The 15,813-nt window shown below is 37.8% G+C and overlaps 2 protein-coding genes across 2 annotated transcripts; both read right to left on the bottom strand.

Annotated features, from left to right (window-relative positions):
* Nucleotides 1-451: 451 nt before the first annotated feature.
* LOC137129185 (extracellular calcium-sensing receptor-like) lies at nucleotides 452-9,403 on the bottom strand. Its single transcript, XM_067508115.1, has 8 exons — nucleotides 7,131-9,403; nucleotides 6,413-6,707; nucleotides 6,019-6,308; nucleotides 5,406-5,825; nucleotides 4,900-5,137; nucleotides 4,577-4,798; nucleotides 3,050-3,173; nucleotides 452-2,971 (listed from the first exon to the last, which is right to left on the bottom strand). The coding sequence occupies exons 1-8, from the start codon at nucleotides 7,439-7,441 to the stop codon at nucleotides 2,070-2,072; spliced, it is 2,802 nt and encodes a 933-aa protein (XP_067364216.1). The 5' UTR covers nucleotides 7,442-9,403; the 3' UTR covers nucleotides 452-2,069.
* A 1,240-nt stretch (nucleotides 9,404-10,643) lies between these two features.
* LOC137129434 (extracellular calcium-sensing receptor-like) lies at nucleotides 10,644-14,527 on the bottom strand. The gene is made up of 7 exons (XM_067508572.1): nucleotides 14,267-14,527; nucleotides 13,885-14,174; nucleotides 13,446-13,741; nucleotides 12,759-12,964; nucleotides 12,420-12,641; nucleotides 11,664-11,787; nucleotides 10,644-11,578 (listed from the first exon to the last, which is right to left on the bottom strand). Exons 1-7 carry the CDS (start codon nucleotides 14,525-14,527, stop codon nucleotides 10,677-10,679), a joined length of 2,301 nt encoding a protein of 766 aa, XP_067364673.1. The 3' UTR covers nucleotides 10,644-10,676.
* Between the last annotated feature and the right edge of the window lie 1,286 nt (nucleotides 14,528-15,813).

The following is a 15,813-nucleotide window of genomic DNA, read 5'->3' as shown; positions in this document are numbered from 1 at the left end:
GCTGCAACCCTCCTTACGGGGTACGTCAGCTAATGTTACATCAGAGAGAGGGAGCCCCTACCCAGCCATCTTTGTTTGCCTTCATTTGGTCTACATGTACTCTATGACATCCACTAAATGTCCTTTTCCTTTCTCCTCCTTTAGATGTAGAAGTGGAAACACAAAATATCTGTCTAATCTTGCTCTGTAATTTCCTGCTGAATTAAAATAAAACTAGCTGACAGAGTGTGTTTAATGTTAACCTAAGACACGAATAAATTAAAACAATTGTTGAATTAATAAATGTTAATATTTTAAAATCTGTTTTATTAATCCTTGTCAACAATAAAATAATAAGATAAGCTAATTCAAAAAAATCATTGTCAGAATAAATATCAATTCTTTTTGGCTTTTTCTCAGAGAGATCACACAACACAAAATCTGTAAATAGTTTATTAATATAAGCCAACAGAATACATAAAAGTCAGATTTGTTGAGAAATGGATGTGTTGAAATTTTAATAATAGAATTTCAAAATGAACACAATCACTAAATAATCTCTAATTATATAAGTAGTTAATGGTTTGTACAATGAAGATAAAAGGAATTTAAAGATCATGAATAAGACTAGATACATTTTGTTTGACTAAGTCTGCTTGGTCACACACTAGGAAAATCTCTTAATTGGCCTCCAGCCAGTTGCTACTTGATGTATTTGGGTTCGATTGGAGTGACTCAACATTTTCAGTGACAACTATTATACTGTAAATACAAGTTAATATTGCACATAAGATCTGCTCCTGTCCCTTGGTCATCCATCCATCAATTATCTGTCACCACATATCTTATCTGCTGTCATAAGACAAGAGGTGGGGTACACCTTGGACAGGTCATCTGAGGGCCGCAGAGAGACATACACACAACCATTTACATTTACACCTACGATTTACCAATTAACCTAACATGCATATTTTTGGACTGTGGGAGAAAACCGGAGTACTCAGAGGAAACCCACGCAAGCCCCGGGAGAACATGCAAATGCAGAAAGGCTACCGCTGGCCAGAATGCGAAACCACAACCTTTGGGCTGTGAGGTGGCAGAGCTAACCTCTCTACATCTTCTCAGAAGCATTAGATACTGGTGGAGACTGAGGAACGTGCTATTTATTTGATGATGTTAATTTGATTTTTGACAATGTTTTGTCAAAACTGAAAATTTTGCTTCTACCTTGTTGTGTCCTCACTACCTTGTAGTCAGTTTCTTTGCTCCAGCTAATGTGTCTCTTGTAGTCCACGTTTGTTCCTTTCAATAGCTGAGCTGAGCTGAACGTAACTCTCTTGTAACAAAACCATTTTTATGCATTGCTTCAACTGGACAACTACCTTAACAGGTAAACTACAAAGGTGAGCTATAAAGGCAAACATCAAAGCCATATGATGTCACTAATGACATCATCAGAACAGCTATACGATACCTCTTAATCCATTTAACCTTCCAATACACAACATAAACAAAAAAACAGAGGAAACCCTGGTTGGCTCATACAGTTAGCTTTTAAGAAGCATAATGTTTTTGTGTGGTTTCAATAAATGTGTTTGTTTTGCTCTGATTTTATTGTTAAGCACTTTGTAATCTGCTTTTAGAAATGTGCTGTATAAATAAACTTTGCTTTGCTACACAAAGCAAATAAAAGTTTCAGAAATTTTCAACACAGCAGTGATCTGCTAGGAGCTTATGTATCCCACACACTTATCCAGCATCTTTTACCATGGCAACTGCCGTAAAGAAGAGCATCTAGCAATTATCCAGAAGTTTGAGCAAGTCCAGAGCAAGTCCTATGTATACGAATCAGTGGGTATCAGTCCTGCCCATACCCCAGATACCGACAGCCAGTGCGTCTAATCTAAAGCAACACAGCATGGTTCTTCCTTTACCGGCTGCTAAAAAAGCTACTTTGAGGAGTCTTTAGGGATTATGATTTTTTTCTTAAAATGTGTTTAACCTTCACATGTTTGGAACTTTGTTAAATGTGCACAGCATAAAGTATGTATCTTATGAGTTTATTTGTTTTTACTAGCTTTAAAAAAGTACTATTCCTTTTTGCTCATCAAATGTTTCTTGGTGTTTTTCTCTGGTTTAAATAATATAATATAACACTTTGGAGCAAATATACACAGTATTAGTCCAAAACTAGAAGCCAGAATGGCAAAGATTTCTACAGCCACAGTAAATTTCCCAGGAGAGCTGACATAAGCTGGAATAAAGGTGATCCAGACTGCACAGAATATCAACATGCTGAAGGTGATAAACTTGGCTTCATTAAAATTATCAGGCAGTTTTCGGGCTAGAACAGCTAACACAAAGCAAAACACAGCCAGTAGACCTATGTACCCAAGCACAGCCCAGAATCCAATAAGTGAACCTAATGCACACTCCAGGATGATTCTATCTTTGTATGTGGTGAGGTTTTTCATTGGAAAAGGAGGACTAACAACCAACCAAACTGTACATATTAGAACTTGGATGAGAGTGAAAGACACTACAGTCATTCTTTGCTGTAGAGGACCAAACCATTTCATGATGTTACTACCTGGAAGTGTAGCTTTGAAGGCCATTAACACAACTATAGTTTTCCCAAGAACACAAGAGATGCAGAGGACAAAGGTGATCCCAAATGCTGTGTGGCGCAGCATGCAGGACCACTCAGAGGGTGCTCCAATGAAAGTTAATGAACATAAGAAACACAGAGTCAAGGAGAAGAGCAGCAGGAAGCTCAGCTCAGAGTTGTTAGCCCTGACAATTGGGGAAGTTCTGTGACAGAAGAAAACAACTGTTATTATAACGGCCAGACAGGCACCACAAACAGAGAATGAAGCCAAGATGATTCCGAGGACCTCGTTGAAGGATAGAAACTCTACAGGCTTCGGGAAACAAGTGTCTCTATCTGCATTTGGCCAGAACTCTTTGGGGCAAAGGAAACAGTCAGTGGAATCTGAAAGAATCAATCAAAAAGAAAATGTTGCCAACATGTATTTAATGTGATACATTTACATGAGAAAACATATTTTACCTGTAGCATTGCTGATCTCTCCCTCAGCACATGGTATACAGTCATAACAGCAGATGGGTTTTCCTTTCTGCAGCACTTTATGAGTTCCTGGAGGACAGCTGTCACTGCACACTGACACTGGTACCTGCAACATAAGGTATCTACAGGTACATTTCCATATAGTTTTTGCAGTAAACCATTAGCACAAGTAAGAATCAGTAATAAAATTGTTAGTGTCCTTTATAATTTCAAACATATTTTTGATTTGAAGTAATCAGTGGTAAATGAGAAGGATGTGAAATTGTTAATCAAATGCATCTTTGGTTACAAATTATATGTCTGCAGTGTGTAGGATGTACATTTGTGCTGGACCTTGATTTAAGTGACTATGATGTGCTCAAGTGCTACTGTTTGCATTGGATTAAGGTGATGTGAGGCAACACAGCAGATGGTCTTTGTTGCTGCTAGTTGTCAGCTTGATTTATCTCTGCTCTAACTTCTCCTCAACTTTTTGAATAAATGGCACATAGGCAAATTCATTACCAGCCAACTATATAATCAATGATCAATAATCGCAATATGACTTTTTTTTTAATTTTTGGAGGAATTACTGATGGTATTAATGTTATACAATATAGCGGGGGCCGCAATGGCTCAGTTGGTAGAGTGGCTGCCTACCAACCATTCGGCCGGAGGCTTATGCACTGCTCCTCCCGACTAGATGTTGAAGTGTCCCTTGGTAATAAAAATCAAGAAGGGCATCCGGGATAAAAATTGTGCAAAATCAATAGATGGACAAAAGATCCGCTGTGGCATTATAAGCGGAAGACCAAAAAAAAATTTATGTTATATAAAAATTCAAAAAAGCAATGTCCTTCTTATTACATACATTGCAAAAAGTGGAATCTAAGTGAGATAAAATATCTTCAATCAAGGCAATATAAATAAATAAATAAATATAAAAATTTGTAAATACTTAGGAGGAGAGGTGTGGTTATAAAACTCTAGCTGAACGGGGTAATTGATTTTATCTTTGACCTTTGGACTTTGGGACCATTACTGTCGGTTTTACTCTTTCTTGAAGCAAACTAATCTCCATTATGTTTATCTTAGTCATCATTACTCGTTACAATATTTTTTTTCTTATATTCTTTTTCTATGTAAATGCTATGGCACATATCCTTATTTCATGACAGCTGCACAGCAGTGGATGCACAATTTTTACATTTTCCTACATAGTGAGATAAACAAATCTTTTTTTGTGTGTTATTTCTAATATGTATATAGATAAATGCGTGTGATTTTAGTGCAGAAGTAGTAGTTTTAAGAGAAAGCTTAAAACATAGCTTAATTTAAAGATTAGAGCATAGATATTTACTAAGTTTAACAACATCATAATACATGATTTAGTACATATTTGTTGTTTTGCAAGTAATTTTGCTTATTCAAAGTAATATTTCCTCAATTTTATTGCCTTTCATTAGAGCTTTGCAGTATACATGTGTCTTTGCCACATAGCTTTTCTGATGTTCAAACATTCCACCTTACCTGTGTCCTGCCCTCCATCCAGGTGATGTCTTTGTAGATATGGAACTCCTGTCCAACTGGTAGTGATGCATCATAGTATCCTACTGTCACAAACGCAAGGCTTCCACTTATACTTTTTTGCCAGTTAACAAGCTCATATTTGGCAACAGGATCCCCGTTAGTATCAAATGACACATGATAACCATTTTGGGAAAAGTTTACTTTTTTCAGCTGAGTAAGAACCTGGAAGGATGAAGTTAGTTAAGACAGTACGGGAGAGAAAAAGAACGTATATAATCATAGCTGGAGAGGAGATGGATTGTTATTCTTTTGTTTCGATTGACCTGTTTGGACTCTATCCTGGAGAGTTTGTCACACTGACTTGTAGAATTTGTCTCCTGGCACACAGCATTATGAATGGCATGAGCTATTGCATAAACAGCTTTGTACACCATGTTAGTGATGCGGAGCTCAGATGTGTCAGTGTACGGACTCTGGAGCTTCTGTATGTCTTCACTTCCATTACACAATTTTTTGTCTGTAGCAGAACCTAAAATATACAGAGAAACAGTTGCTTTGTAGCTCGATTATATAGCTTTGTATAACTTTTATCAATATATATATATATATATATATATTTTAGCAATATATAGCTTGTAACCCTTCTAACCCTAAATTGACAGATTTTTATGGTATAATTAGATAAATGATTAAATGATAAATGCACTTGGTGTAATAACCTGATCACATTGTAGAAATTAATACACTGCACTTAGTATAGTGAGTACAAAATTAAATAAGTATTTATCTTGGCTGCTTGTAGACTATTTATGTGCTGTGCCCTTGTAACCAGGACTTCCATGTTGACATTTTGAAGCCAATATTTTCATGTTTATACAGAATCTCAAGTCTCAAGTCGTTGCAATCAGATTTCAAAATCAGTTTCTCACTTTTTTCCAGCCTGCAGTTAAATGCATCCTCCCAGAACTCAGTAAGTATTGGGGAAGATCCCACTTTAGCTGGAGAGAGATCCAGCAGGAAGTCTCTCAAACCTGGGATCACAGATCGTGGAATACCAAATCCAATAGCTCCAGCACAAAAGGTGAACTTCAGCATGTCTGGGTGAGTCACCCAGCCCTCACTGCCTATCCACTGGCGAGGGGGGGAAGGCTCATGAGACAGCTCCTCCAGCAATAACATCATTTCTCCTAACCCTACAAATGCCACAACAACCATAGCTTTTGACCTGTAGAGACACAAGTAGGTTTGTCTTATAATACAATGAAAAATATACTTGCCTGGCATAGCTTGGTGTGCTGATCAAATAATACTGGAACACTGAACAAATTAAATATCAGAGAATTAAAAACAATGAACAATAAAGGTTTACTTAAAATTTTCGCCTAAAATATATTTATTTTATGTATATTATGTGTTTAATTCTGATTTATTAATTTACAAACCTGCGGATCACATCAGCCACTTTCTGGATCCTGCTACGTGGGTGAACACGATTGAAAGATTCAGAGTATTCAACACAGATTCCCTCTTTGTATGCTGCTTTCAGGAATGATGCCATGCCATTATTTCCATAATCTGAATCGGACCGGACAGCACCTATCCAAGTCCAGCCAAATTGCTTCACCAGCTTGGCCAGTGCATTAGCCTGGAACTGGTCACTGGGGATGGTTCTGAAGAAACTTGGGTACTGCTGCTTATTGGACAAGCAGGCACAAGTGGCAAAGTGACTCACCTGAGGAAAAGAATGTGATTCTTTCAGTTAAGTGCCATGCTCAGATAGCTCCGAGGAAATTTGAAACACCACTTCATGCCATGCCAGAAATTTCAGATATTTACTTGAGGAATATTAAAGGACCCGATGATGCGAGAAATGCTGATGGATGACGTGGATGCAGAATCACCAACAACAGCCATCACCATACCAGATTGTGAGCAATTATTACCAGTGTAAAACACAGGGTCCAGACCATTTGTAAGCTGGAATGCTACTTTTACTGCCATTGGAACTGAAGCGCATGAGTCATGGATGTGATAACCAAGTCTGATACCTGGAAGCAGCTTTGAACTGTTGTTGATCTCCTCTATGGCAAAGATCATTGTCCGCAAGAAGTGCAGTTCACGTGGTTCAATTCTGACACAGACACACAACAGTGTTAAAATGTGTAATGTGTGTATATGTGATATCACACAGACATCATCAGTGTTAAAATAAATAATACAGACCTTTCACAATATTATCAAGAAAACAAACCCCCCTAAAACAATTTAATGAAGAGGACCCTAAGGGCATGGTTATGGATATATTAGCAGAACTGCATGTGTATACCAAATATAAATTTTTTCAAACACCAAAATTTAACAACTTAACTACAATATATCTTCACTAGAAAGACTCAAAATGCTGTCCTATAGTCACATTCTTCCATTGCTGTGGGGCCTTTAATATGAAAAGGTGAATTGTTTATACACACAGATATACATATAGTTTACAATCACTGATACTTTGGAACAAGACTGATCAAATTTACATCCCCCACTTCTCCTTCGTACTAACCTCCCTGTGCACTTTAATAGTGCAGGCATGGTGGTGTAGTTATGTTTCACCATTTCCATGTTGTAGTGTGTGGAGAAAACTCCACCAATGATGTAGTCACCATCCTCTGAAAATGCAGGTAGACGAGCAGCACCCTGCAGTTTACATATGACAGATGAATCTACAATACTGTCTTTAGCACAAGCACTAGACTGTGTGGATACAGCCTGCTGTTTCAAATTATCGCATGAACCATTCAAAGCAAGACATGAGTTTATCTCTAACAAACACAGAGTTAATCTCAGACCCATAATGAGAGCTATGATCTCCATCCCTCAAATGTATGCTCTTGTGTATAGGTGTCTATACACTGGTTTATATAACTTTGAAGAAAACTGCATCCCGCCTTATTGTACGTCGGCTAATCTAACATCAAAGTGAGGGAGCATCTACCCAGTCGTCTGTGTTTGTCTTAATTAGTTTTACATGTGTTGTATTAACCTCCACTCAGTGTCCTTTTCTTTGTCCGCTTATTAATTTACTACTGTAAACAACAGATATCCCACTAATTTTCCTGTAATCCAAAAAAAAAAAACTGTTGCAGCTTATGAAGTAAAGCCGTGGAAAAGTCTTACAGTTTAAGATCATGGTCTGGTATTCATTAGTATACAGTATGAGAGGCTATACTTAAAAGTATGATTATTAACAATCAATTAACCAAATGACATAACAAGAGAAGTTTATTTCAATATAAATCAGCATCAGTATTGCCGTGAATTCTTCTCAGCTTATCTTTTTGTTGGATAAATCACATAACACAGGAGCCTCTCGCAATTGGTAGTTTATTAATAAAGGACTTCAGAATAAAGAAAGAAAGTCTGATATGCAGATAAACAGAAATTTACGGAAAGATAATAAGCTGTTTCAGTTTTTGGTTTGAGCACTGTTTTCTTTTAGGCAAAGAGGAACAAAGAGTAGAGAAGGCCTAATGTAATTCAAGTAAAACCACAAACTAATGATGTCTCTGGGGAGAGTTAGAATCCACAAAATCAAGGCTGCAAAAACACTCCTCCTACAAAAATCATGATGTGCCAGAATAACAAAGGGTTGAATAAGGCAAAACAAAAGACAGTTAATAACTGGATTTAGCAGATGCGTTCTTCTAAAATGAACATGTTAACCTTCACAGTTACCAAGGCAGGGAGAACTGTAATGAGGAGACCCGGCAACACTAAGGATCAGGAAAAGTTGAGCAGGAAGTGGCAGAGGTAATGGAGGTGGCAGGAGACCAATGGTTCTCACAGTTTTATTAATGGAAAAGTAAAATGTTAGAGGAATGTATCGTGGCTCAGGAAGTCTGAGTGTGACTGCTACAGGATTCACCACCTTAGCACAGGAAATGTGCCATTAAAGCCAGCTCTCTAGACTCAACTTTGAGAGGGAGCTCACTGGTGGATAGCCAAACTCTCTGTCCAGCCTCCTGATGTGATGCTTGGTTACAGCAATTATTGGTGGTACTGGACGGTCAAGTCAGGTAATTTGTCAGCGGGTGCCTCTGTTCTCAAATCCAAGTCCACCGATAGGGCCATACAAAGGACTGAACAAAGGGGACACTGGCCGTTCCCTCCAAGGCAGAGATACAGTAGGGGCTAATAGTAATAGGGTAATTGAAAGAGCGTGAATCCAGTGGTGCACAAAAGCAAGGTATTGTGAACACATTCAGACCATACTAAGCACAGGCAAGGAAGTCTCTTCCCGAGGTCTTGGTTCACTTGCTCAGTTTAGCCATTGAGCTGCAAATAAAAACCAAGGTATAAGCTAACTGTTTTCCCCAACAGACAACAGAACTCCTTCCAAAACAGTGAAGCAAACTGGGGGCCCTGTCAGACACAATGTCTGTAACTGAGTGATGGAAAGGAGTCTAATGAGGATCAGAAGCAGGCGGGCAAGGAGTTGCCGAGGAAAAGAAGCTGGAACAGAGACAAGGGGCAGGCAGGGCATGACATTGGAAACAGCAGGATCTGCAAAAACTAAGGGAAAACATGGTGAGATTTGTATTGCACAGAACAACAGTTGAAGGGAGAAAAGTGCAAGATCATAACATAACCTCACATATATATATCATTATATACCTCATAATAACAAAGTGCCATCAGTATTTTAAAAGTAAATAAGTAAATGAAAAAGAAAAAACTTAAATATCCTATTGGCATACTTATACACCAATACGTTATAGACACTTTGCAACAACACTTGAAATTTTGTTTAGGTTCCTCTGATTTAACTTGCTGAAATGTTGCTTCATTTTGACTGGAATACATATGTGTATTGGATGTAATTTGAAAACACACACCTCTCTATAGAAGGCCCCACAGCTGACAATGCATGCTGACTGAGCTTGAAAGGATATGCAAAGAAGCTTTTTTGCATAATATCCACAAAGCCTCAAGGTTGTAATTGTTGTCAAAGGTGCTTCAACATTGTAGTTAGCAAAAGGTCTGAATACATATATACATGTGATATGTCTTTTTTATTTTTAATAAATTTACAAACATGGGGAATGGGAACTCTAGAAAATAAGAGCACTCCAAAAGGCAGTGCTATGACTACTAACCTGTTTGTTGCATTCCTCTTAGTGCTACCTCACATCCAGTGTTTAATCTAAAGCCAAAAAAGCAAGGCTTGCTTCTTCACCTGCTTCCCAAAAAGCAAAACAGTTCTATAGAAATGTCTTTAAGACTGATGGGCCTTTTCACTTTTAGCTGGATTACTGATTAGATGCTAACAAGCAATTTCCTTTCCCTGGTTCCCTGATTCTAGGATAGTATAGAGGTTTCTCTGTTCTGTGAAGTAGCTCTTTCACAAACTTCAATAAGTCTCTCACCTTCAAACAATTTACCTAGAGACCCATTAACCCTGATAACACAGCTCATGGACTATAAAACCTTGCCACCTTTTAACAGATAAGATAAGATAAGATAAGATAAGATAAGATAAGATAAGATAAGATAAGATAAGATAAGATAAGATAAGATGAGATAAGATAAGATAAGATAAGATAAGATAAGATAAGATAAGAATTCTCCCTTGATGTATGTTCGTGGTTGAGGTCTACCTTTCTCAAACATGGATGGATTGGTCAACTAAATGAATTGCTAAGACTAAAAAAGAACAAATACAATAGACTATAAGTAAAAACAGTGAGGCTGTTGTTGCAAATATCTTTGTATTCTCTTCCTCTTTGGTTTTATAATTTATAAATTATCACTGTATAACAATTGCACTATTGAACAAAGTGAAGAAGCCATTTTAGTGCCTAAAACCACTTACAAACATAAAAATATTGAGTTGGTCCAAACTCTGGAAATTCCAAGAAGTTGCAACATGGATTACGGTAACAAAAATGAGCAGTTAGTTTTATCATTAAGAGTTTTATTGGGTGCTACAGACATTATACGGAAATGCATGGATATGCACAGAATACCCTTAAAAATTATATATGAAAGATTATGGCTGTGCAAGTCATAAGCGATATTATGTGACTTTTAATTATTTGAGAAGCTCCTACTACTCCTTTTTGTTCATTAAATGTTTCTTGGTGTTCTTCTCTGGTTTAAATAATATGATAAAACACTTTGGAGCAAAAATACACAGTATTAGTCCAAAACTAGAGGCCAGAATGGCAAATATCTCCACAGCCACAGTAAATTTTCCAGGAGAGCTGACATAAGCTGGAATAAAGGTGATCCAGACTGCACAGAATATCAACATGCTGAAGGTGATAAACTTGGCTTCATTAAAATTATCAGGCAGTTTTCGTGCTAGAACAGCTAACACAAAGCAAAACACAGCCAGTAGACCTATGTACCCAAGCACAGCCCAGAATCCAAGAGCTGAACCTAATGCACACTCCAGGATGATTCTGTCTTTGTATGTGGTGAGGTTTTTCATTGGAAAAGGAGGACTAACAACCAACCAAATAGTACATATTAGAACTTGGATGAGTGTGAAAGAAACTACAGTCATTCTTTGCTGTAGAGGACCAAACCATCTCATGATGTTACTACCTGGAAGTGTAGCTTTGAAGGCCATTAACACAACTATAGTTTTCCCAAGAACACAAGAGATGCAGAGGACAAAGGTGATCCCAAATGCTGTGTGGCGCAGCATGCAGGACCACTCAGAGGGTGCTCCAATGAAAGTTAATGAACATAAGAAACACAGAGTCAAGGAGAAGAGCAGCAGGAAGCTCAGCTCAGAGTTGTTGGCCCTGACAATTGGGGAAGTTCTGTGACGGAAGAAAACAACTGCTATTATAACGGCCAGACAGGCACCACAAACAGAGAATACAGCCAGGATGATTCCGAGGACCTCACTGAAGGACAGAAACTCTAGAGATTTTGGAAAACAAGTGTCTCTTTCTGCATTTGGCCAGAACTCTTTGGGGCAAAGGAAACAGTCAGTGGAATCTGAAAGGATCAAATGAAGCTGTAGCTGTCATGCATTCATGTCATGATTTAATGTGATAGCTTTAAATGAGAAAACATATTTTACCTGTAATATTGCTGATCTCTCCCTCAGGACATGGTATACAGTCATAACAGCAGATGGGTTTTCCTTTCTGCAGCACTTTATGAGTTCCTGGAGGACAGCTGTCACTGCACACTGACACTGGAACCTGCCCAGCACAGTATAAGCAGATAAATTAGCTTAGAGGGCTCAGTGAAAAACAAAAAATAAATCAAATGTTTTTACATGAATCCTTGTTATCCCAATTCAAGTTATTATTCTTTCCTTAAAAATGTCGACAAGCTCTTCAAAACTAATCTCGTTTTTGTTTCTATTTTAACATTTGTTGAGATTTTTGCTGAACAAAGTTAATGTATTTTCATCCCTTTTTGACACAGGTTTTGTATAAATGATAGCTGATGATTCACATCTTGTTTATTGTCAAATGACAGAAGAAGCACTTGTTTTTGTTTTTTTTTGTTTGTTTGTTTGTTTGTATTTAAGAATCCAGGGCTGTTACAGACCAACCTGACAATTGTTAGCTCTTGTTATTTTAGTGTTGCTGTCACTTGTGTAGGTCTTTTGTTTTCTTATCCATCTGAAGAAATTAGATGTATGTCTTTTGGTCACTGACTTTAGTCAATGCAGTGTAATCAAGGACATGAACTATATAATCAATATGGAAATATGACATATTTTTATTTTTTGTGGAACAGTTAATGAATGTATTTATGATATACAACACAATGATATATATTCTTTACTATACTGCTTTCATGGTGTTAAATACTTGCTCCTTACATGTGTCGTGCCCTGCATCCAGGTGAGGTTCTTGTTGATATGGAGCTCTTGGCCCACTGGCAGTGATGCATCATAGTACCCTACTGCCACAAATTCAAGGCTGCCACTTTTACTTTTCTGCCAGTTAACCAGCTCATATGTGGCCACCGGATCCCCATTAACATCAAATGACACATGATAACCATTTTGGGAAAAATTTACTTTTTTCAGCTGAGTAAGAACCTGTGTAATAATCAGGGATAGAAAAAAGTGTATACAAAAAGTGCTTCTTTATATTGTAAAAGGTATATAGTAGCTAAAGAAAGTCACTGGAGTGTTTATTTATTCATCACAACTGACCTGTTTGGACTCTATCCTGGAGAGTTTGTCACACTGAGTTGTAGAATTTGTCTCCTGACACACAGCATTATGAATGGCATGAGCTACAGCATAAACAGCTTTGTACACCATGTTGGTGATTCGGAGCTCAGATGTGTCAGAGTAAGGACTCTGAAGCTTTTGTATGTCTTCACTTCCGTCACACAATTTCTTGTCTGTAGCAGCATCTAAAATATACATAAACAGAAACAGTTATTTTGAACAGTTATTGATGATGTAGGTGCAATTACATAGATATCAATTGACTAAATGTTATTATTTCTTCCTGCATTACTGAAACTTTGTATCCTTTTATTAATTTAAAATCATGATATGTACTTTGCAGAATTGAATGTATAGATATTTATTATGGAAAAAAGTATAAAACTTTTAATCTTTATGTTTACAATAAATAAATCTTTATAACCCTCTTAGTGTAATAGATGAATTATAGAAATACTAAAACTAACACACTGGACTTAGTATTGTGAGAACAAACTTCATGCAATATTTGTCTAGGTTGCTTGTAGACTTGCAAAATACTGTCCCCTTGTACACATGACTTGAGTATTGGCATTTTGAGATCAATATTGCCTGGTTAGTACAGAATTTTCCACAGGACAACATCTTAATTCAAGTAAGATTTTAAAATTACCACAGGATTCTCACTTTTTTCCAGTCTGCAGTTAAATGCATCCTCCCAGAACTCAGTAAGTATTGGCGAGGCAGCCACTTCACTGAGAGACAGATCCAGCAGGAAGTCTCTCAGACCTGGGATCACAGATCGTGGAATACCAAATCCAATGGCTCCAGCACAAAAGGTGAACTTTAGCATGTCTGTGTGAGTTACCCAGCCCTCACTGCCTATCCACTGGCGAGGTGGGGAAGGCTCACGAGACAGCTCCTCCAGCAATAACCTCATTTCTCCTAACCCTACAAATGCCACAACAACGAGAGCTGTTGACCTGTTGATACATTAAACACAAGAAGGTTTGCTTATTATATTTTATAATATGAAAATATAGTTATGCTTCATTAATCTTGTGTTTGATTCACTCTGTTTGACAATTTGTGGGGATGGTTGGTGTCAACGCTGACATATACAAACCTGCGGATCACATCGGCCACTCTCTGGATCCTGCTGCTTGGGTGAAAACGATTGAATGATTCAGAGTATTCAACACAGATTCCCTCTTTGTACGCCACATCCAAAAAAGATGCCATGCCATTATTTCCATAGTCTGAATCTGACCGGACAGCACCTATCCAAGTCCAGCCAAAATATTTCACGAGTTTAGTCAGTGCGTTGGCCTGGAACTGGTCACTGGGGATGGTTCTGAAGAAACTGGGGTACTGCTGCTTATTGGACAAGCAGGCACAAGTGGCAAAGTGACTCACCTAAGGTTTAAAAAAATATTGTGGGATTGGTTCGTGGCATAATAAACATACATCTGAGCAAATCTGAAGCACAATTTGCCAAAAATATTTACTTGAGGAATATTAAAGGAACCAATGATGCGTGACATGCTGATGGATGGGGTGGACCCAGAATCACCAACTACAGCCATCACCATACCAGATTGCAAACAATTATAACCAGTGTAAAACACAGGATCCAGACCATTTGTAAGCTGGAATGCTACTCTCACTGCCATGGGAACTGCAGCACATGAATCATGGATCTGATAACCCAGTCTGATTCCTGGAAGCAGCTTTGTACTGTTGTTAATCTCCTCAATGGCAAAGATCATTGCATGTGAAAATTGTAGTTCACGTGGCTCAACTCTGCACACAAACACATTTAAGCATGTATGTGTCACATATCACAGTATTTCAACAAAGAGGAACCACAATGCATCATTATGGACCTAATAGATGCGCCACATATTTAATCCAAATATACTGTATGTACCAACCACAAACATTTAGCAATGACCCTTAATATGCAAAAAATATATTAATTGTTTACAATCATGGATATTTTCCAACAGAACTGCAATCAAATGACACAAATTAAACATTTCTTTACAGTCTCGTCAATCCCCACTTCTCCTTACTAACCTCCCTGTGCACTTTGCTGGCTCAGGCATGGTGGTGTAATTATGTTTCACAATTTCCATGTTGTTGTGTATGAAAAAAACTCCACCGATGATGTAGTCACCATCCTCTGAGAATGCAGGCGGACGAGCATTACCCTGCAGTTTACAGATGACAGATGAAGCTTCAGTATTGACTTCAGCACAAGCACTAGACTGTGTGGATACAGCCCTTTGTTTGGGATTCTCACACGAAGCATTCAAAGCAAGAGTTGAGTTAATATCAAACAAACACAGAGTTAATCTCAGACCAATAATGAGAGCTATGATCTCCATCCCTTAAGTGTATGCTCTCGTGCACAATGGTCTTTTCATTGGTTTATATAACTGGGAAGAAAACTGTTCCCCCCCCTTACTGTACATTAGCTAATCTTACATCAGAGAGAGGGAACCCTTATCCAGTAAAATGTGCTCATTTGGGCTACGTCTACTGTATGAGCACCACTCAGTGTCCCTTTCTTTTCTATTCTTAAATGTTTACTATAGGAAGAACAGATATCCCCTTAGTTTTGCTCTGGCCTGTTTGTTTCTGTTGAATTAGAAAACCTGTTGTGGCTAATGGAGTTTGATGGATGCTTAACCAAACTATGGCAAAGTCAAGTTAAAGTCAGTTTCTAAATCATTAAATCCCTTATGTGTTAAGCTAATCTATACCAGTGTATCCTTTCAGTTCACTACAGTGCTGATCCCCTCAAATACACGTAAAATGCAATAAGCCTTTTGAGAGGAAGCAATGACAATCAGAGATGTTTACAAGTAAATGTTCATCCAAGTTCAAGCCCCATGTCTCAAATCTTTGAGCTAGTGTCAAAGTCTTAAATCCTTGGGGGTCAAGTCTAAGTCAAGTTTTAAGTCTTGTATGATCTTCTGAGCATGCTGACAACACTGCATGTAAGGAATTCAAAGCAAATACTGAATTATCATTACTCCTTTATTTACTT

The sequence above is a fragment of the Channa argus genome, chromosome 6 (assembly GCF_033026475.1).
Source record: "Channa argus isolate prfri chromosome 6, Channa argus male v1.0, whole genome shotgun sequence".
Classification (NCBI taxonomy): Eukaryota; Metazoa; Chordata; class Actinopteri; order Anabantiformes; family Channidae; genus Channa; species Channa argus.
The sequence above is the reverse complement of the archived record's forward strand: the minus strand, read 5'-3'. Positions and strand labels throughout refer to the sequence as shown.